This window comes from Gadus morhua, chromosome 18 (genome assembly GCF_902167405.1).
Source record: "Gadus morhua chromosome 18, gadMor3.0, whole genome shotgun sequence".
Taxonomy (NCBI): Eukaryota; Metazoa; Chordata; class Actinopteri; order Gadiformes; family Gadidae; genus Gadus; species Gadus morhua.
Genome location: NC_044065.1, coordinates 2181001 through 2204515, shown reverse-complemented (window position 1 = coordinate 2204515; position 23515 = coordinate 2181001). Strand labels below are relative to the sequence as shown.

Below are 23515 nucleotides of genomic sequence, written 5' to 3'. Positions count from 1 at the left end.
AATGAACTTTATTATTATTATGGTTTTTGTGGTATTCTGGTATTGTTCTGGTTAATAATATCTATCTATTTGTTAACGTGGCCAAGTTCACTGTAAACCCGAATGCTCAAAATAATTAATTGGAATGAGTAGTGTAAACTCAAAATCTTCCTAAAAGTTGTTGTTACCTAAAGAAATTGAGTGACAGTAGCAATTTGCTTATTTTTGAGTTTATCAAACTTGAAATCTTTGATTAATCAGAACTTTTTGCATTTTTATGTACCTGCTACTTAAAATTATTAACTCAGTGTTACTTAAAACTACATGGATTAAACATGAATTTATGTCTTATTTTAAAGAAGAAATAAATAAATAAAATCAAGAACAAATTAAGAAATAAATCAATTGCATCAGATAGATTTGAATAAATTATCACACACACGTTATTAAATACGTTTATAAATAATTCATTGTTATTAGTTTGCATGTAACAAGGTTGGCTATAAATAAATTAAAAAAAATATGTGAGTCTTCCACCGGAAGCCCTCACATATTTTATTTTTTAGTATTTGCGTGCACTTCCTCTGACCGTCACCGGAGCCCAGGAGGAGAAGAGCGGGAGACTAACCGACTGGAGCCCGGTAACACTGAGTTGTGAATGTAAGTAGTCAACATAAAACTTTCTTGAATGTTTGTTTCTGGAGGTTCAACGTGTTTTTAAAACGGACGAAGTGAGTCACGTTTGCAATGTAAAACTGTTAACCGTTAGGTTAGCAAGCTAGCATGGAGTTAGCTTCTGAAAGCAGAAGCTAACTCCACGTGTCCCAGTTAACGCGGAGCCTATCGGCTCGGCCATAACTGTTTTGCGTGCATCTCCCGCTACATATAGGCAGGCCGACCATAAACCTCGTATTATTGATCGTGCCAGCCCTTCGTTGCCTTTTGAAAGGCAACCTCGCCCGGCTAATCAGCCCCGCCCGCCTCCATCGCAGGCCGCGGCGAGCGGCCAGCAATGGCCTCGGGCAGCGGGCTCATGGGGCGATGTCCCGCCCAACAAGTGCCGGCTATTCGCCCCGTTTTTTTTGTGTGTGTGATTTTTGTTGTTGTTGTTATTGCTAGGATAAGAATTTATGAGTGCTACCAGCCCAACTTTACCTAGCTTTGACTTATTTGTGTTATGAAATGTTTTGAATAGTCTATCAGGCATCTTAAACATCTACTTTGTTTTATTCAATGTTGGTGTATTGTTGTACTCTTATGAAGAATATGACTGCCGTTTCTGATAGTTCTGATGGAGGTTTTAATTTCAAGACAGGTGTCCTGTAAAATAAAATAATAATTGTATGTGTTTGCAGGTTGCTGCGACAAATATGACTTGGCACTGTAAGTTGTGTTCAGCTTCTTTTACAACTAGAACATATTTATTTAAACACTGTAGACTGCAGCACAGCCACTTTTCAAAAACTAGCCCACTCCCATGCCTCCATGATGATTGTATGTGCACATTTCAGACACTTAGTGCACTGAGTACTCATCTGTCAAGATATCATACACAAGACAGGTGTCCTGTAAAATAAAATAATAATCGTATGTGTTTTCAGGTTGCTGCGACAAATATGACTTGGCACTATAAGTTGTGTTCAGCTTCTTTTACAACTAGAACATATTTATTTAAACACTGTAGACTGCAGCACAGCCACTTTTCAAAAACTAGCCCACTCCCATGCCTCCATGATGATTGTATGTGCACATTTCAGACACTTAGTGCACTGAGTACTCATCTGTCAAGATATCATACACAAGAACATAACAGCAGTGCAAAGGAGATTCAGGAACTTGTAACTTTCAAGTGTCCTTTATGCACATTTCAGCAACCTTTTTCTGAGTCTGTACTCCTCAGTCACATAAGAACACACTTAAAAAAGCATGAGACAGTGGTATGTCCATGCAAAGGTTGCAACTATAGCACAAATGTATACTCTTCCTTTAACACCCATAAAAGTAGAGTGCATCAAGCGAGTCTTGCGTCAGACTTTGGTAGTGACATTGTCTATGAGCATACTCAGAATCTCCAAGCCACCAGCTCTAACGTCACTATTGATTTGGATGAAGAGTGTCCAGTTCAGAGCACAGAAATGCAGGATGATACTTCAAAGCTAAAAGATCAGCTCAAACTTAATGCAGCATCTTTATTTCTAAAGATGCAAACTATCCTTCATGTGTCAAACACAGCTACACAAGAAATAGTTGATCACTTGAATCAGATCTTCTCTTTATCTCAGCCACTGATCAAGGATGCAATTAACGATGTATTGCAGAGACATGGTCACAATATAACAGATTCCACACTCGATGAAGTTGTCAGTGCTGTCATGGACTCTAATGTTGTTTTTAGTGCTACCTCCAAAGTTGCAGAGTTGTCCTCTTGTAAGCGAAGAAAGACATTTATAGAGCGCAACTATCCATTGGTAATGCCAGTAGAGTACCATTTAGAAGCACCTGGTCATACCATGATGTATGTTCCAATCCTTCAAATGATTCAGGAGCTGTTTAAAAACACAGATATCCTGAGCAAGATCAGAGAACCAAACACTGAGCCTGGTTATTATGTGTCATATCGTGATGGCTCTCATTTCCAGGAAAATGAATTGCTCTCAACAGAAGATCTACACCTAGCAATACAGCTATACATTGACGATCTTGAAATCGCTAACCCTCTCGGCACATCACGTAAAGTTCACAAACTTTGTGCTGTATACTGGGTCCTAGCAAATGTGCCGCCCAAGTATAGATCAGCAATGCACACTATACAGTTGGCCATGCTAGCTAAAGTGACAGACCTCAAGAAATATGGATATGCAGCTGTACTTGCTCCACTGGTTCGTGATATTCACACACTTGAACAGGATGGTGTTTTCATTGAATCTGTTGGTCAGAATGTGAAAGGCACCATCTTCTGTGTTTCTGCTGACAATCTGGCTGCACATGGGTTAGGTGGCTTTTTGGAGTCATTCAGAGCAGGTTATGTTTGCAGATTCTGCATGGCCACAAGTGAACAGTTTCAAACAACGGAGGTAAAAAAGGAGGAATTTGTACAGAGAACCAAAGCGAGTCATGACATTCATGTACAAAATGTCCTCCAAGATGAGAGTTCAAGGAGCCAATTTGGGGTTAAAGGTGATTGTGTCTTGCGTGAGTCACTTGAGCACTTCCACCCTATCACTGGTTTTCCTCCAGATCTACCACACAATCTTTTGGAAGGAATCGTTCCAGTTGAACTGGCACTTTGCATTAGAGAAATGATTCGGCTTAAGTACTTCACTTTAGAGTATTTGAACCAAAGGATCACATCATTCCCATATCAGCACACTGATAAAGTAAATAAACCTCATCCAGTTCCCAAAACATTCAGGACCCGGGGAACAATAGGAGGCAACGGGCATGAAAATGCTACGCTGTTGAGACTACTTCCGTTACTTGTAGGCAGTAAAGTACCAGAGGGTAATGTTGCATGGGAGGTTTTGATGGACTTTAAAGAGTTGGTGGAATTAGCATTGTGCCCATCATTTTCTGATGAAACATTGGACTATTTTGTTTGCAAAATCAGTGACCACAGACAGATCCTACAAGAGGGTTTCCCTGAGTTGAGGCTTCGTCCTAAGCATCACTATGTGGAGCACTATCCCACCTTAGTTAAGTGCTTCGGGCCCCTGGTGCATGTTTGGACCATGCGATTTGAAGGTAAACATCGTTTCTTCAAGAGAGTGGTGCATGATGCTCAAAACTTCAAAAATATCTTGAAGACACTGGCAATCAGACACCAAAACATGATGGCATTTCACCTTGGTTCACCATCATTTTTCAAACCAAAAACACAAACATCCAGGGTTGACTCTGTTCTGGTTTCAGCTCTACCAGACGTAGCTCAGGCTCACATTAGAGGACAAACAACTAGTGACACTGTCTATTGTACATCAAAGGTGACCATTGATGGCACAGACTATACTAGTGGCATGTTTGTGTCAGTTGGAAACAGTGGGGGACTGTCAAAATTGTGCAGACTAACAGATCTACCTTGTGAATCACATGGTTTATTTTCTCTGTTGTGATTATGACTCCTGGTATATAGAGCATCTTCGATCCTATGAGCTGTCAGCCACACAGGGAAGCCAGTCTATCCACCTGCAGTCTGACTTCAATGATACAACCCCACTCTCTGCATACAAGATTGATGGCTTGCTGCTGTTGACTCCCAAGAAGTTCCTATAAGTGAGACAAAATTAAGACCACTCTATGGTGAGTAATTCTTCATTAATTGTTCATTTATTGGAAAATGTGCTCAGTATAGCCAATAATTATATAGCTACATCAACATACATTACCTGCATTTTGGAATTGCACTCTTTGGTAACACATTCTAAAGAACATGTCTATAATGCATTAAAAGCACAAATATAACTGGCCAATGTCATGGTAGACATAATGTACTGTGACATCATGTACTGAACCCAGGTCTCAGATTTTTCTTTCAAACACAGTCACTTTGGCATGGAGGTATAAAGCATTATGAATGCTGAACACATTGGTGGTTGTCATTAATGATTATAAACAATTAGTAAGACTTATAAATGCACTGTCTGTGTGCTGATGTGTTTTTAACCTTAGAATCTCTTCATTTATTAAAGTGATGGCAGCTGAAGCCCCACAAAACATGATCCTTCGTGTCATCGAGGCAGACCGTGTAAGAAAAATAAAACTCAGCTCCCGTCCAGCCTCTGTTGATGCACTGATTGAGATTTTAAAAGGACAACTGGAACTGGACTGTGACTTCAGTTTGCAATACGAAGATCCAGACTTCGATGGAAAACTCACGTGCCTTGTTGACATCCAGGAGTTGCCACAAAAAGCCTGTGTTCATATTTCACTTACACGGGATTCCAGTTCTCTTGCATCAACTGATACCCTTTCAGATGTGTCATCCCCAGAACGTCTGAGCAGATGGCCTCCAGGTCCTTTTCAAATTCCCACATTTGCGTTTGACGTTGAGCTGACACTTAAGCCGCAAACACACCAAGCGCGTACCTCGCGTACCATGTACGCGCGTAACGCAAAAATGTTGCTTGACCATTTTGTGTCAAAAATGGTCAGATACGCGCGTAACGCACGTAGATGAGACCGCCCAAAACTCCCCCCCCCACCAGCCTGTGGCTGCGCTGGATTTAGGAGTCCGAGGAAGGAAACCCAAACGCCGCCGTGTTTGGGTGGATGATAGAGCTTGGATCGGGTTAGATTAAATAATCTCGGATATAAATAACAATAATCGGGTTAAATAACTTCACATGGTGTGTCTGGTGTGTTTCCAGCATTCGTAGTGTTGATCAGCAGAGAAATAGTCCGCCAAGACGTTGAGGTTGCTTAGCAATCAGAGACTCTGTCCATGCAAGTGAACGGAGCGTTCACTCTTCGTCATAACTATCAAACCAAACATCCTTCACATTCACCGAGCGAACCTTATGAAAGTAAAATGCACATTTCTCGCTAGAAATGTTTCCATAAACGCATTTAATGGCGTAACTATGTTACTATTTCCACCCAGAATAAAGAAAGTTGCCGGCCGTGGCTGCCATGGACATGGCTGCGCTGGAGTCCGAGGTAGGAAACCCAAACGCCGCCGTGTTTGGGTGATAGAGTTTAGATCGGGTTAGATTAAATAATCTCGGATATAAATAACAATAATCGACTTAAATAACTTCACATGGTGTGTCTGGTGTGTTTCCAGCATTCGTAGTGTTGATCAGCAGATATATAGTCCGCCAAGACGTTGAGGTTGCTTAGTAACCAGAGACTCTGTCCATGCAAGTGAACGGAGCGTTCCCTCTTCGTCATAACTATCAAACCAAACATCCTTCACATTCACCGAGCGAACATTATGAAAGTAAAATGCACATTTCTCGCTAAAAATGTTTCCATAAAAGCATTTAATGGCGTAACTATGTTACTATTTCCACACAGAATAAAGAAAGATGTCGGCCGTATGCTTCTGTCCAAGCTCACTACTCTCTGCCAGTGACGTCGGGTCAAGCTCAACGCTGATTGGCTATTGCGGCGCGTATGAGCGTAAAAAGTTCAATTTTTTGAACTCCTCGTACGTACGCGCGTATATATACGCGCCTCATACGCCCCTAACGCGAGTAAAATGTTGCTTATACGCATGTAACGCGTGTACGCGTCTCATACGCGCGTAAACCAATGGTTCCTTATGGAAAAATTGCCGATTTTATGCGCGTGATACGCGGGTAACGCTTTTGGTGTGGCCGTACCTTTAGAGATGGGAATGCTGAATTTGAAAAGAATGAAAGACCTCTTCAGTTGTCAAGGGACCAGAAGCACAATATTTTAGACAAACTGGCATCCACCATATATGGTTTTAAGGCATACCCCAGTGATAAAGAGGTAGCAATGGTGGCTGAAGCTCTTGTAAGGAAACACCCCTGTTTAAAAGAAGCAGGATCTGACAATGGATGGAATGGCTGGAAGAACAGCATCAAGTTTAAAATGGGTAATTACAGGACCAAGATGAGAAGAGCCGGATGTCAGGAGGTCGCTGTAAATGCTGGGAAAAGGAGCCGAAAAAACCCTGAGAATGAACCTTCACACTCCAATATCAAAAGACCTAAGCGTGCAGAGGTCAACTTCCTGCCTAACTTTCCTCAAGGAGAGAATCCCTCAAGTCTTGACCTTTTGAGGCAGGCTATTGTCGAGGAAGTAAAGAAGACTGAGAGAAACCTACCCCTTATTAGTAAAATGATGCAGAACACGTTTGCTTTGCGACGCCAGACCATTGTGATGACGAGTCCTGCGGTGAAAGAGCTAATGGACCTCTGGCCTGCTCTTCATATGCAGTCTGAGGTAATATGGGTCAACTCTTTCATCTGTTTTTATCTTTGCTAAATAAATTCATTTTGTAGGTTATTTTTCAGTTTTTATCTTTGCTACTGTATGTCATTGATGATATTGTCTGTAATGTTGCCTAATTTCATTCATCATAAAATAAATAATTGCTGTTACTATCCTTTCTACAATGCAGGTGTATGCAGAGTTCCAACGGATAACTAACCAGAACCTACCTAACACTTTCTACGCGGAGCTTGATCGTCACACTCCTCGTTTGATGGCCTTATTTAGGCAGAAAGCCTCCAAAACTGGAAAAGGCAGATGCTTTGGCAGACATTTTCAAAGTCCATGATACACAGGTGATTATACAGTACATTTCAGAGGTAGAGTCTTAGTGTAATGTTGGGAGTTAAATGCTTCAAATAAGCTTTTAAATTCCGTAATTGCACCAGATGAGTCAGCAGATTATTAGTGGATTTATGTGCAGATACTGGAATTTAATTAACTAATAATTAGTTGGGACTGTTTGGCATTGGGTTAGAATTGTAAACTTGTCACAACACTATTTTAATCTTCTTAGGAATTACATGATGTCCACACAAGGCGTACCACTGTTCTCCATGCCCTTCCTGTGTATCTACGTGAGGAAGTCTCTGGATTTTTCAGAACATGTGTGGTAAGTCCAAGTAAAGAGATATCATGCCTATTATACTGTAAGTTAACCAGTTCATATTTTCATTTAATTTCCAACACAATAGAATTCCTGTATATGTACCAGTATTTCAACTTCAAACCTTTGGCAAGATGTTCATAAATGTGAAGTGTCATTTTGGGCCTATTACGGCATTAAAAAAAATCAACTGCAAAGAAAAGTAGCAGTCATTAGCCTAACAGTGGAACACATAAAAGTCATCTCACTTTCTCAGCAATGAGAGCACAACGCAACAGAATGACCAGGAGTCTTTCAGACTTGTGTATTTCTTGTTATTTATATGACCTCCAACTGTAATCAAAATTGCCACAGCCATAGTTTCAGTAAATGTGATTATATGATCTCCTTTTCATTTTTTAGGATGATATGGATGAGCCAGACCTGCGGGATGCATCAGTGGTCCTCCTTACAACTGTCAGCGATGATGCAACAAGCCCAGTTCACTACCACCCAGTGAGAGTCTCTGTCGTCCTAGAGGGTGATGTGGTTGTCAGCCTCCCCAGGCTTGCAGATGCCTTCCTGGTAATATTCGGCCTCATCTATGCACTACATCTCAGTTATCCCGAGGGACTGACAAACACCTTTGAGTTCACACAGAAAATCTTACTTGGTCTTGATGACTCTAAACTGTCACCCAAGCTGCAGACTCTTAAAAATGACCTGATGTTGTATGTGTAACTCAAGATCCAATAAGGAGTGGTGGATTCTGATGGCTCACTCTGTTAGAGCACAGTCCACAATGAGAATATGTCAGGTCCATGTTGACTACTGTTCAACTGTAGATGTTAAAGTTGCTGTTCTACTCAACTTGTTTTAGCCAAATGGCACAAAGTACACACTGTCTTCGTACTGGTTAATGTACATTTTATTGTTTAACTGAAATGCAGGGTTGAATTAAGTGTTTATACACTATGGCATTTTGTTTTTAAAATGTGTACTATATAGTTCTGGGAAATAATTCTTTATCAGAAAATAAAGTTCTTCATTGATACATTTTCATAAATAAACAACTCAGAGTTTCAGGCTGGTTTACTTCAGTAAAGTAGCCACCTTTCTAGTTGGAAACGGTGTTATAGTGACTTTATTTTCTTCTGAGGATGGGATGTTTATTCTGTTATGGAAATGGATCAAATAACAAGTTTTTATTGTCTTATTAATATTTTTTATTCTGATTTGAGTTTGAATTACTTTTCTAAAGCTATACAGTGCACCCTGAAGTTGCTAGATTTGAACCAGATAGCCAAAGAAGGCTACACACTGCCTATGTAAATGTACAGTTTTGAAATTTTAGCAGTTCTAGTTGTGAAGAATTTATAAGCAATTTGTTTATACATTGCTGCACTGCAAGTTTACGAGCAGATGTCCACAAGTGTGCCTTTGTAATTGTTTCTTTAATTTTCATTTTTGCTATTACTGTCTTTCAAATATTGTTTGTTTTATTTTGTGCTAAAAGGCACAGGTGTGGGCAAATAATCTTTCTAAACTCAAATTTTTGGTCACCACCCAAGACTTGCTGATGCCCCCCTGCTAATGTTGTATTAACAGTTTATAAGCTATTTGCGACAAATATTTTTCTTAATGTAATTTTAGCTTTTCTGAGTTTGAATATTTTCTATTCCATGGTTCACCTTAAAGTATAAACAAAAAGGCCAGAAGTAGACTTGATAATTTATATTTTCTATTTATGCATTTATTTATTTATGTTTGTTTAGAGACTGGGCAAGAAAAGTTTATGCTAAACATCTGAATAGAAAAAAAAAAACTTAATTTGATGTTTGTTTGACTTTTAAGTCAAGTGTACTTATTATGTTTAAGGCAATCAGTTGCCACAAATATTTTACGTTTGGAGGTAAATGATTTTGATTTTTGCAAGTCTATGTTTTTGAGTTATGAGTAATCAAAAGATTGATTGAAAAAACGAATAAATGTTAAGTTAATGAAACTTAAAAATCCTGAGTTTTCGTGCTTGAAATTATTAAATTCACTTCAGTTATTGCAATAAGAATAAATACAAATTCTGAGTAGCAGAACCTGAAAATATTTGAGTTGGCTTAATAAAAATTCTGAGTAGCAGAACCTGAAAATATTTGAGTTGGCTTAATAAAAATTCTGAGTAGCAGAACCTTAAAATATTTGAGTTGGCTTAATCAGTAAATTTAATTTCATTATAATTTAAAATTACATTTACCATAAACTCCAAATATATAAGCTCTGATATACTCAAATGTTTGAGTTTATGAACTCAAAATAATTGTGGCAACTGATTACCTAACTTTTTTTGAGTACTGGTAACTTATTCGGGTTTACAGTGTTGTCATGCCAGATTGTTGTTCTAACTAGGCCTACTATAATCTATGAGGTGGCCTATTTATTTGTTTTCATCTTTTGATGCGACGGAGATCCATTTTCAAGGACTTGGTGTATTTTGTTGTGTTGAGAATACAATGACTCAATGACGCACCTGCGAGTGCATGACATTATTCCTCAACTGTTAGTAAACAACGGTAAACTTTATAACGTGTGGCTGTGTGTCTCTCCAACCTAACATATGTTTACTATTTTTTCTGGGTACATCCCCATTCACAAGGCTTTAGTAGGCTAATTTCTTGCGATGTTGACTAAATAAGTGTGGGTTGTTAGAAAGCGCCCACCAGAGCCGCCGCACCCCCCCCCCGCCGCTTTTTTTCTACTCGTCCTCAGCACTCCGGGAGCTCCCACTTGACAAATTAAGCACTGACAGTAGGCCTAACCAATAGGGTCGGGAAAAATAATCGTTTCTTCAATGCATCATAATACTGTGTCGAACGATTCAGTCTCGATTCAGATACGATAATATTTGTATTTATTTTTTTGGATTATTAATTTATTCACTTTTGGATTATTAACGGAGTTATAAAGTATCAACTTTATAACTCAGTTTTTACTGGATCTATTGACATAAAACAAAGACTTGCATAGAAATTGAAGTAAAACAAAATAGCCACAAGCTAATTCCTTTATTTTTCTTGTTATGATCCGTTATATTGTAGGCTCCATTCTGATGTTGCAAGACAACAGTAACCTGTTGTTTTACTAGTAGTAGATTTAGCCAACCAGTATATTTACAAGCCTCCTCTTGATACTTTTTCTATGTTGTGACCGCGAGGGCTTTCTTCTCTGCCTCTCCATATTGAGGTACGTGTCATCAGATGACAATACGGTTCAAATGAAGACACTCTGGCGCTCGCCTCCAGGGCGTAGTCGAGGGCGGCCACTGGAGCGCCGTGTGGAGAGGAGGGGGGAGGGAGGCGAAGGAGTGGGGGGGCGCCTTATCATTGACGTTCCTCTGTTATTGATCATCATATCATGTACACAAACGCTGATAAATACAGAAAATGTCGACTAAAATAATTGTACTTCCATCGCTTTGGCGCCCCCTCTGGTGCGGCACCCCTATGCGCCGCATATAGTGCATACCCACTTTTTGCGCCACTGTCTACTCACATCAGGTTCAGATGAGACGCTCCTCTTTACTTCAAAAAGTCTTTAACCTGTGAAACTGGAAGAGATGTTAAATAAGTCAGACCTCAACAAAACAGTACCCAAACCAATGTACTGTCCGGTTCCCTTTTAAGTGAAACCAATTAACTAATTAAGAAAACCACATGGCAGGCGAGCTGCGGCTAATTAGTAAAACTCAATGCAGGTTCGGCACCCTGTGGTCTTCTTGGTAACAGTGAGAGGCTATTTCAGCTCTGTGTTTGATCTTAAATGACCTCACTCATTTTAATTAAAGGGATGAGTCTGATTTGACTGATTTAGATTCAAACTTCAAAACGAAAAAAGTCTTCATTCAATTCACCTTACTGTGTGCGCGAGGGAGTGTGTGTGTGTGTGCGTGTTTGTGTGTGAGAGTGAGAAGGAAGCTTTCATCAAAGAGACCAGAGACTCATTCACTGGTTAAACTGGAGTCATCGCCTACCACCACACACGTTAACACACACACACACACACACACACACACACACACACACACACACACACACACACACACACACACACACACACCATACAGACAAACAACATACAGACTCACACATTACACCATATAGATTCACACCATATGCACGCACACACCACAGATATGTGTGTGTATTTAGTGACCAGAACTGTATGGAGTGTATCTTTTGTGTGTGTGTGTGTGTGTGTGTGTGTGTGTGTGTGTGTGTGTGTGTGTGTGTGTGTGTGTGTGTGGTGTGTGTGGGGGGGTATCTATATAGTTTGTATCTATATTAAGTTAATCTTTGGTGTGTGTCTATTTGGTTTGTTTATCTTTATGGTGTGTATCTATATGGTGTGTAACTATGGTGTGTGTGTGTATCTACAGTATATGGTGTATACCTATGGTGTGTGCGTGTATAGATATATATTTTATATGGTTTGTATCTGTCGTTGTATCTGTCGTATCTGCCGCGATGTCGAACGGTCCCCTTCTCCCGCGCCAGAGAACATTTGTTTTTATCACTTTTTAAAGAAACACATGAATCTATTCATGTAATGTAAAACATCACAGATGTTTTTTTTCATTCAATCTTTTTGAAGCTGTTAAATATGTTTTTACATAATTTATGTTATTTGAAGAAAAAAAAGAACCCTTTTATGTATCTTGGACTGTTGGATAACTTCTTCCGATGCAAAGCTTTGTCTGTTATACGTTGCTTTTCCCAGAATAGAAACATGGAAACATAATGTATATGTATATACAACCGTATGTGAATAAATCAGCTGTGTGATAAGCTGCGTGTCCTACGGTGTCGTTAGTGCCAGCCAATAGGCATGCAGGAGGATCTTCGTGACTCCTCCCCCCACTCGGTCCTTGCCCGACGCGCCCGCAGTGGGAGACGCTCCGCACACAGCCAGACAGGTGGGCAGCAGAGCAAGCTCTGTCACAGACTATGTGGAGACTTGTGAAGGTAAGAGAACCATGCTAGCCTTGTGTTTGTGTTCATGTATTTTATGGATTAGTCACGACTAATCCATGCGATCTTAGGTCCTTGTTTTGTAGAAAGTAAGGTTGTTTGAGTTTTCATCTTATTTGAAAGTAGGCCTACTAAAACATACAATATAGACGCATGTTGAGTACTTGAGGCAATAGCAAAAGGCCTAAACAATTTTCACTAAACTATTACTATAATCAACATCTTTATCAAATAAATGATGGGTTAATTATTACAAATAAACATAAAAGTATCTTGCTTCACACCCACATCAGAGAATGTTGGAGTGCTCGGGTGACCTATATCGGTTTAGTATATTATAGTGGTATACTGTGTCAGGAAATCCGTCGCTGTGCGTAAACTGAATAAAAAAGGTTGTCTTCCCGGCCAAAAGCCTAGCTTGAGCACAACTTTTAAGTCGGAGCGCACGCCAAACGACGCGTCATGCGCGTCGTGTGGCACACTTTTAACACACAAGGTTAAAAGGGGCGTTCGATGATTCGCGTAACGCGCGCTCAGACACAAAACATCTGCTCGACGCGCTCACACCAGGCTTGGCCACCGAGCGCTGCACGCTCTATCGTATTTCCAAGAGTGAAAAAGGTTTATATTTATCCGACTATTTGGGTTAAATCTTCAGGCGTCGGCGTACAACAAGGTAAGAGAGCAGACATTTGCTTGTCCGTTTCCTTTTATTACACAACCTTAAAATCCAACATTAAATGACTACAGACACGAATACAAATGCAGAATGCATGCGTTATATTTTCATTGTGATCAATTGTTTTTATTTGCTGAAATGCAAATCTTTTTCAAGTATATCATTACAATGGTGGTGTTGAAACAAGAAACAGGGACGTGTAGGTCTGGTTACTAACGTAGGCTATAATCCGTTTTCTCAAAAATGTATAAAGAACCGTTTAACGGGTCCAGGTGCTAATGGGTAATTGGTTATTCATGTGTAACAAAAATTGGAAAAAAGGAATCCATATGGATTATTTTTATTATAGTCTACGTTTGCAGAAACGCAGAAATAGCCAACCAATTTTTTTTTTCGGGCGACTGGGTTGCATTATAAGGAACCTGAAACTGCTGAATCTTGACCGACCCTAGTCTGAAAAAATAAAATACTTTCGGTGTACTGCAGGGAATGAATGACCCATGCGTTAACTTTGACCCAGATGAAACCTATTGAAATGTACACCATTTGATTGGGGGGGGAGATCTTTAAAGGAATTGATAGCCTGGTTCTTTGGTGTTGGGGGCCTCTATTGGTGAATAATGAGGCGTGAGTTACTTATTTTAATCTACACTTAAATCAAGCTAGTCAAATAGTTTGAATAATGTATACATTACGTTTATATATATATATAGTGTATATATATAGCGTATATATATATATATATAGGTATATATATATATATATATATATATATATATAGGTATATATATATATATATATATATATATATATATATATATACACATGTGTATATTTGTCTTATGAGGACCACTCATGAATGAGGTTTGAAAATGACTATCTGACTTCTGTTGGAAAGGGCTTTTATGCATTTGGCACAGGAAGATCTGAATATGGTATTATCATACTAAACGTAGAAATATGATTTTTGTTTTCTTTTTTCTATAGGTTTCTGGGATACATTACTAATCTCATACACTGCAATAATGAAAATAATGGAATTGCACTAAAAAAGAACAGTGATCCAGATTCAAACCATGCACAGGAAATACCCTGGGAGCTTCTCTTGACCTTAATATTCATCAAAATGGCGGATTCAACAAGACACCTATCAATATTGACAGTTGGGCTTTTGATTCATTTGTCCCATCAGTACGGCTTTAAAAATTGCATTGGAAATCAATACTCAAATAATCTGACATTCACTTGCAGTCAACGAGCCGAAAAGCTCATATCTCTAATTGTGGGTGACCTGCCAGCATCTGCCATCAACATCACCATTGGAAATAATAACGTCTCGCACATACCCACAGAGAGCTTTTTACGCTTTTTCAAATTGGAAAACCTTTCTATGGACAGTAACAATTTGAAGTTCATTGACGGGCTTGCTTTCCGGAGAATGCATCAACTCAGGACTCTCATCTTGTCTTCCAACCGCCTATCAAAACTCAACTGCTCGGTTTTTCAGGACCTTTACAACCTCACTTATCTCTCACTGAAACACAACCTCTTGGAAGACCTCCCCCAGAGCCTCTTCACTTCCACCCCTCAGTTGAACACCTTGATCTTACGAAATAACAGTCTGCATAACTTCTCTGTCGTCGTGCAATCCGTTTCTTCCCTAAGTCAACTGAAGACGCTAGATCTTGGCTTTAACTTTTTGACATCCCTCACTCATTTAAACAGCTCATTGCCTAAGAGCCTGACTGAATTGTTTGTATGTGGAAATAAGTTGTTATCATTGGCTTGCGCTGATTCATTTCTCACGAACATCAGACTACTAGATTTATCAAAGAACGTGGAACTATCAACTACTGCTTTCAAAGGAGTCGACCTAGCGCAGATTCGCTATTTACAGATGGGTTCAACAAAAGTTAAAATATTTGAATTTTTCAAAGTGACCAACGTTGATGCTACTTATGTTGACTTCTCTGACATGGGCTTAACCGATCCAAGTCAGATCATTAAGCTATGCACGTTTTTTAGGAAAAGTAAACACACGACCCACATGACTCTGAAATTGAATAGATTTAATATGTTACCAAATACTTCATTAACCAACTGCCCTCAAATCACAGGAACATTCGACATCTCCTCAAACAATCTGAAACAGGTCAAATGTCTCGAGTTTCTTGAAGGACAGAAACACATAAAAAGTTTCAAAATAGAGCACAACCACATCAAACGACTGTTGTCCTGCAAAGGTACAAAATATAAGCTTCCCCTCACAGAGTTGAGCTTTCGTTACAATCGCATCCTCTCAGTCAAATCTGACGCCTTTGCTCACACACCAAATGTCACAATTTTAAACCTCAACATAAACAGCATTGCTAGTCTTCATTTCGGAGCACTCAGGGGGCTAACCAAGCTCCAGATACTCCGTCTGGACAACAACCTCTTGACTGAGTTGTGGAGCAGCACCTTTGAGGGCTTAAGTAGCCTTGAAACCTTGAATCTTCGCAACAACCGCATCGCTGTGATTTTCTATGGCAGATTCCAAGATCTTGGTCGGCTGACTATCTTGGACCTGGGCGGGAATAAAATCTCCCATATTTATGAAGGTGGCCTCAAGGGATTGAAACGTCTAAGAAACCTCTACTTGGATGGAAACAACCTTAAACAAATAGATAGCATTGAGTTCGCTCCGTTCCAAAACACCCTGGAAGTGTTGGATCTACTTAAGAACCGGATTCGTTTCACTCATGAAATTTTCGTTTCTCCTTTTGTGAATCTCAGCCGTCTCAGGGATCTTAAACTGGATGGACAACAGCCCTTCGGTATAACCCGGCTGCCTCATGGCTTTTTCCGAGGTCTTCACTCCCTGAGAAATCTGTACCTTACCAACAACCGCATCGATCACCTCGCTTCTGACACCTTTGACGATCTGACAGGCCTGGCTTATCTAACGCTAGATAACTCGTGCAATGGCTTGGTAAATCTCGAGCGGGGGAGCTTCAAAAACCTGAGGAATTTGAAGAGGCTGAGTCTGCAAAATATGGGCCTTCAGAATTTGTCCAAAGAAGTTTTTGGACATCTTGCCAAACTACAAGGCTTATACCTTACCCATAACGTGATGCAGCACATTGATGTGGAGGTTCTGAACAGCCTCAGTAGCCTCAGCTACCTTGACATAAGAAAGATTCCACTCAGCTGTACATGCCAAAACCTAGAACTGCAAAACTGGACGCTTAATAACTATAAAGTGCAATTGATATATTTGCATAGCCTGCGATGCAAAGAGAGCATTGGTAATTTTTTCTTCAATTTTGACACAAAGGTTTGTTTTGTAGACCTTGAAAAGTATATGTTTTTCGTTACGGCTGCTGTTATTTTTGTTTCCATTGTAGTCCCTCTATTACATTTCAAGCTATATTGGAAAATGAAATATGGCTATTATGTGTTCCGTGCCTGGTTCAGCGAACAGTGGCGCAAACTGAGGGAAGACGAGGAAAACTGTGAATATGACGCATTCATCTCCTATAATTTCAACAACGAAGCCTGGGTTCTAGAGCAGCTGCTCCCAAACTTGGAGGGAAACGGCTCCTCGTTCAAACTTTGCCTTCATCACCGGGACTTTGAACCGGGACGCAACATAGTGGACAACATCGTGTCCGCTGTGTATGGCAGCCGCAAGACGCTTTGTGTTGTGAGCCGGAACTTTCTGCAGAGTGAGTGGTGTTCACTGGAGATCCAGCTGGCCAGCTACCGGCTCTTTGACGAGCATCGGGACGTTCTGCTGCTGGTGTTCCTGGAGCATATCCCAGAGAGGGAGCTTTCCTCCTACCACCGCATGAGGAAGGTCATGTTGAGGAAGACCTATTTGCAGTGGCCCGGCTCGGAGTGCACCGACCCGGCCATGGCCCAACTGCTCTTCTGGAAACAGCTCCGGAGGGCTCTGAGGACAGGAAGTAGAATGGAGGACGAGGACGCAGCAGGCGAAAAGAAAAGCTCTGGGACTGCAGAAGGAGACCAAACCGACTCTGCAGTAAATCCTACTGCTGAGGAAATCTATCAATGAAAATATGTGTAATTATCTGAGACAGTTTAATCATATCGTCAATGATTGATGATTGTTATATTTTTATTTGAATCTGTTGCCAAAGGTGTTAGTAGACGATTGGAATTTTATTCTGGTTTCTAAATGTGTATTACAGACAGCTCATGTTTTTTTTGTATTTTCTTTAAATAGGATCACTGTGTTGTTTTTGTCAAGCCCCCAGGAGCATTGCATACTTCCGCAATCCACCAGTGCTAAGCGGCCAAGCCTGGTATTGCACCCGTTTTAGCGGGCTGTGGACGGGTCTGTCAATTAATGGAGTCCCAGAAGTAGATATCGCCGTCCACTCCAATACAAGTGGGGAACAGGAATGTATCCCTGCAAAAAATGTCTGGATATCAATCAAAGGCTCATAATTATATTTATAGCATGTTCTAAACAAATGTAAGTTTTCTCTTTTCAAAACGCCTCCTCAAGCGTTGTATTAGCCGTTTTATGTGTATATTATTTGCTGGGGATGGAGGGGTGGGCAGCTGAAAGGAGTCGTAGTGAAACAAACGGCTCAGTGCCATGGACCTATTAAAGAAGTGCACGGCTCCATTTACTTCTCTTGTTCAAGGTTTTTCCTTGCATTAATGGCGTTGAACACGGATATACAAGACACAAATATCTTTGAAAAAGCTGGAACAGGCACGGACGTATTGATTACCTGAATGATTATGGGAGACCGACGTAATTCTCATAATATTGATAATAGTCTAATATTAACGTTTCAGTTGTGTTGGTATTTCATTTTCATTTGCTTCTATGTATGACAGTTAACAATGTTGGTGTATTACAATTCATATAGCTAGCCTACTGCAACTTCGTTGCTGGTCGATATGTAACCATTGACTTTTCTATAAATTATTGATTGCATTTTTCATAAATAGTTAGTTGGAACGAATCTGTTTCTTAAGCAATAACATTGAACTGTATTTTTCTAGGCCTACATACGTTAAATACGTTGTTTGTGTTATGGAGCAATCTTACATATTTATGAAGATCAATAAAGTTATATCTCTTTTTATTTGAACTGCCTGTATGTCCTCTTGATTATAGTATTACAGTGTGTAGGCTACCTTGGTTATCAGCTATCATCGAATGTCGTCCGAATGGCTGCATGTGTAAGAAATAGGATTTGAACCAAAAGTGTTACAATTAAAAAAGCTTTTATTACAAAAATCCCCCAACCTCTAATTTTAACAAAACAGTCAGTATGGCTGGGGCAGAAGAGTGGAATAACAAAGAAATATAAAAAAAAACAAGTAAGGAAAGGAATGAGAGGAAGAACAGTGAAATGAATGAACAGTGTGATAAACACAAATGATTACCAAAAAAAGGTTTTAGTTACTGATTTATCAAATACGCAGAGAAGAGCATCATCAAATAAAGACTAAGGACCTGGATTTTACTCTACAGTATTCAAAACTCTGTTGAAATTACAATTCAGAGTGGGAGAAGGCTGCACTCCTGAAATACAAAATTGAAAATGTATATACAAGGTGTTTTTCTTCATAAGGTCAAAAATGTACAAACTAATCTAAAATAAAATTTTAATTGTAGTTAAATAATAATTGTTGCCCAGATGGCAGGAGGAGTACTAGTGTCATTTAAAGATCACATATAGAGAATGATCGGGGGTGGTTAGTAACTTATACTTCCATGGTCCGTAAACAACACAAGTGTAGGCTACTCGTTCGTGATGCTACAATGCTAACAAGGATAGAAAACGAGAATATCTCTGCATCCGGTACGTCGCGGACTCGGGCGTTTTTAGGCGCCCATGATGCGGAAGAAAATCTCTCCTTGATGTTCCCCTGCGCCACTGAGCAGTTTTCCATAGGAATGAATGGGCGGCCATTTTTGTTTCATGTTATGGGCGGAGCTAGCGAACTCAGCTTCTCCCCACTCCTCCTTTCACGAGTAGCATCCAGCTGCAGCCCCGGAGCCAGAACCTGTGGTGTGTCAAGGGGCCCTGTGGTTTTTATTTCGGCTTTTTTCAACGCTTTGCGTCACAGTCGGCCCCTTGCCACACCACAGGTCCAAGCTGGATACCATTGCCTTTCTCCGCCTTTCCTCACCAGGTACACCTGATGATCATCTTAATCCCCACTTCCTGTTTATCGACTCCGGCTTCTCAATCAGTCATCGCCAGTTAGTCAAACAGTCTACGTAAGTAGCGTTCCTGGTTATTATGTATCTGTGTTCCTGTTTTCTTGATTGTTGGGTTCTAACCCTATGCTCCTGTCCTGGCCATCTCACTACCGCGGGACGTAGCCTACTGTTCCTCCACACCGCAGTCCTGGTTCCTACTTCAACCCAGCTGGGCTCCAGCAACAACCAGCCTCTTCTCATTTCGCAGCAAATAAACATATGAACTGTTACAACTCTTGTGTCTGTCGTGCGTTTGGGCTCCCCCCATCGCGGGCCGTAACAGTCTGTCTTCTATTACTAAGACAGTTGGATTGCACCTGCAAAAGGCATGTTTTAAAATTGTTTATTCACTTAAATCTAGCCTAGGCTATTTGGAGAAACCTACTAGAGTTGGCAAGACATTGAAAGTATCAAACTGAAAAAAGTCCCCAAAATCCCTTCAGCCCCCATCCAATCCCACTTCCTCAAAGCACATGGCAGACCGCAGACTTTCACAGTTCATGCCGACCGTTGTGGAAGTCTCAACATGGCAAGTTTCGTGACAAACACAGTCATGTGTTTGTGTGTGACAAACAGCGAAATCTAAGGGGGATGATGTTCTAGACACCCTCAGACAGAACAGATAACTGCAAAACTGGACACTGAACAAAAAATACATATGTATATAATATTTGCAATTGTAACTGTTAATCCAATAGGGTTTGTACACAATTTTGAATTAGAATCTTGTTCATTTGTATGACAGAGGGAGCCTGCTTTCATTTTGCTTGAATAGTAATACAAGTGAAAAGACAAGTGCAGACTAGAAATGTACTCCATTGTCATGCTTAAAAAGATATGCACTCTAACATAATTGTTGAGTTTCCAAAACCTTGGCTTGCCACAAGGTGGTACTCTGCATTAATTCAGACCCCAGCGATTAACGATAGGCCTACATGATTTAAATGATCATTAGACTACTTATATATGATAAGTATCATATTGGTATTAATAATATAGTAATAGTAATATTAGCATATAATATATAAGTATAAGTATATATTATTAGTATATAGTATTATTATTATTATTATTATTATTATTATATTACTATTAATATATTAAAATTAGTAGTAGCATCATTAGTAAAATATATAGGCTAAGAGTAAAATTATAAGTAGCAGGCATAATATTGTAGCAGATGTATCTGCAATTTGGAATTATGAGTTCTGGGAGTTTCCATGTCTTGCACAAGTCAAATATTAATAAAATAATGCGCACGTACACATGTGGCTGAATCTATTCTGCAGGTTCTGTTCCATGAATGTTCTTAACACAAGGGATGTGCTTGTGAATCGTCGTTTAGGGTCATGGTTCGCCTTTATGACTTGACGTGTCGTGGTGGACGTGTGTGATTAGACTGGATTCTGTCGGGTGCCGTGCGAGACGTGCATTCTGATAGACTGCGGAACAGAGCAGACGGTTCTGCAGGAGACCCACCCGGTTGGAGAACAATTCTAACCACTGCAAGCAGTCAAGTGGATTGGTAAACGGATTGACAATCGCAATGTCGTCTGTGCTCGGCGTCGTGGCCAAGCAGCTTAAAAGCCATCCCGCTGTAAGTTTGAGTCGTTTTATTGGGCGAATCACAGATGCCATTGAATCGTGACTCTCCACAGTGAACCTGCCAGGACACTTGACGACTGCAATTAGACATTGGCGATTCATTCAGTATGAATATGAGATGTATTGTACAATACAGTAGCATAGCATAATTATATTGCTGCACATGTGAATTAATTGATCTTATTTTTAAAATTGGTCAGGGGCTGGCATAACCAGTCTCGGTTTACTGGTTTGAATGGAAAGATGTGTTCAGGTTGACCTTTACATGATTTTATGAAAAGGCAGCAAGGGATATATGGATCTTTAATAACTTAACACGTTTGTTACACGCCTAATCAGAATATCATAAAACTTGGTGTGCTATTCAATACGGTCTGATCCTGTCTCTCTAGCTCATTCCTCTGTTCATCTTCATCGGTGGAGGGGCGACCATGAGCGCGATGTACCTGGCCCGCCTAGCTCTGAAAAACCCCGAAACGGCAAGAATCTGTGTGTGTGTGTGTGTGTGTGTGTGTGTGTGTGTGTGTGTGGGTGTGGGTGTGGGTGTGTGTGTGTGTGTGCGCGCGCTTGTGTGTGTGTGTGCAGTGCATGTATTCCTGTTAATGCGTGTGATTGCGTCTGCGTGTACATGCGAGTGGGTGTGTTCATGTGGGTGTGTAATGCTCATGTAGGGTCATGTTATATATATATACATTTGTTATATTAATATTAATATATAGAACTCGTGCTATATATAATATGCATTAGCCTATGTATTATTATGTATTTTATATATATATATATATATATATATATATATATATATATATATATATATATATATATATATATATGCGTGTGTCTATAAATATATATACGTGTGTATATATATATGTTCATTTTGTAGCATTAAGGTTGTAGCGACTAGTATCCAAACGAAGCAGTCGCTGAGAGGCTGAGTGTAGGGTGTAAGCTGATTTTCCGACGCGCTGTAGGCCTACTAAACAAAATATCCACTGAGATCCGAGATTCCGTTTACCGGTTTTTTATTGAAAAAAGTACGACAACTTATCATAACGTGTTCAAAGTATGAAGAATATCGATCACAGCGATCTAAGCAAAAACAGCGGTCAACAAAAAATACGAACTCCCAGTAACTCACCCTCTCTTTCCTAGTTACTTCCGCCCGCACCAGCGTACCTGTGATTATTTTAACTAGATGTTACCGCCCATATGATCGTAAACCAATTACTGTGATATCAAAATAAACAACAAAAGTTACGAAATATAACAACCAAAATAACCCAAATATAAACCACGAAATTATCTATTTCCATTAATAAACACCTTCATGGCTCCTACAAAGATAATATAACGCAACAAGAGCTTTACTCATCTACCTTCACTTTCAGATGGGACCACAAGAACAACCCAGAACCCTGGAGCAACCTGGACCCCAAACATCAGTACAAGGTGAACATTTACTTCATATTTCATCATATCTTACATTTAATATATTTATCAGATCATATTGTTCTATTTTATGCTATGAATCATGTATAACGTGATTTCATATAGCCTTCAGCATATAATTATAGAATGATTCATATGCTTAAAATATATTCATCGCACATTAATATTCTTTATGTTTATGTGATAGGCCCACATGATATTTACCATAATATTGATTGTCCTTCACAGATGTTTACAGTGAATATGGATTACTCTACTTTGAAGAAGGACAGACCTGACTTCTAAACATTTCTGCGACCAAAAAAAATTCCAATAAAAAAAGCACATAAACTAATTTAAACAAGTTCAATAAGTGACTCATGTTGTTTGCATGATGGGATCCTTCGCAGATGATGATTGGCTTGTCTTTTCTATTACAAATTATTAGAGATCATGTTAATGACATTGTCATGAGTTGGACATTTTCGATCCAAAGGTTAATTCTAAAGATAGACTGTTCATTCGTATATGCAGAACAAGGTCAGTAATGAACTACATATCCCACAGCTGGCTGTCGTGAATCACGAATAAACTACATATCCCAGATTGTCCTGTCGCGAGAGCCACTTACAAACTACACATTTAATACCCGTCGGTGCTATCGCGAGATTGCACTTCAATTTGACGCGGGAAGGCGTAACTTCCGTCATAACAATAAAATCAATCAACAACAACTTGACCAGGAGCTTCTAATGTTATATATTAGTATTACACATTATATATTCATATTATAGTATACCCTCCGTTACAACACGATGGATTCCTCCCTGACTAATGTGTCTCCTCGTTTTCTGCTGCGTAATATTATCTCCACCGAGCCGCCTCGGTCCCCTGTTACCCGGTAATACTTTCATTTTACATTACTTTACTGAATTAACTATACTTACTTACGTACATGTACACTAATGTACACCTTACTTAACTTTATTAGACACAGTATCGAAGCATAGGGTACTAGTCTACTC

General features: G+C 39.7%; 1 protein-coding gene and 2 long non-coding RNA genes across 4 annotated transcripts; all 3 read left to right on the top strand.

Moving 5' to 3' along the window:
• Positions 1–6236: 6236 nt before the first annotated feature.
• LOC115530613 (uncharacterized) lies at positions 6237–9889 on the top strand. The gene is made up of 4 exons (XR_003973751.1): positions 6237–6888; positions 7067–7232; positions 7454–7549; positions 7946–9889. It is a non-coding gene; the product is annotated as an uncharacterized LOC115530613 (long non-coding RNA).
• Positions 9890–12475: 2586 nt separating this feature from the next.
• On the top strand, positions 12476–17555 carry LOC115531413 (toll-like receptor 13). Of its 2 annotated transcripts, none has more exons than XM_030340661.1 (2): positions 12476–12537; positions 14210–17555. In XM_030340661.1, the coding sequence occupies exon 2, from the start codon at positions 14349–14351 to the stop codon at positions 17277–17279; it is 2931 nt and encodes a 976-aa protein (XP_030196521.1). In that variant the 5' UTR covers positions 12476–12537; positions 14210–14348; the 3' UTR covers positions 17280–17555. The 2 variants fall into 2 exon arrangements, with proteins under 2 accessions (XP_030196521.1, XP_030196520.1); XM_030340660.1 differs by lacking the exon at positions 12476–12537 and adding an exon at positions 13065–13219 and having other exon boundaries at positions 14210–17554.
• A 1646-nt stretch (positions 17556–19201) lies between these two features.
• On the top strand, positions 19202–21544 carry LOC115531326 (uncharacterized). The gene is made up of 3 exons (XR_003973869.1): positions 19202–19472; positions 20800–21051; positions 21452–21544. It is a non-coding gene; the product is annotated as an uncharacterized LOC115531326 (long non-coding RNA).
• The last annotated feature ends 1971 nt before the right edge of the window (positions 21545–23515 follow it).

Excerpts from the sequence above, each read along its gene's own strand:
- LOC115531413 (XM_030340661.1), top strand. The coding sequence starts at position 14,349 with ATGGCGGATTCAACAAGACACCTATCAATATTGACAGTTGGGCTTTTG.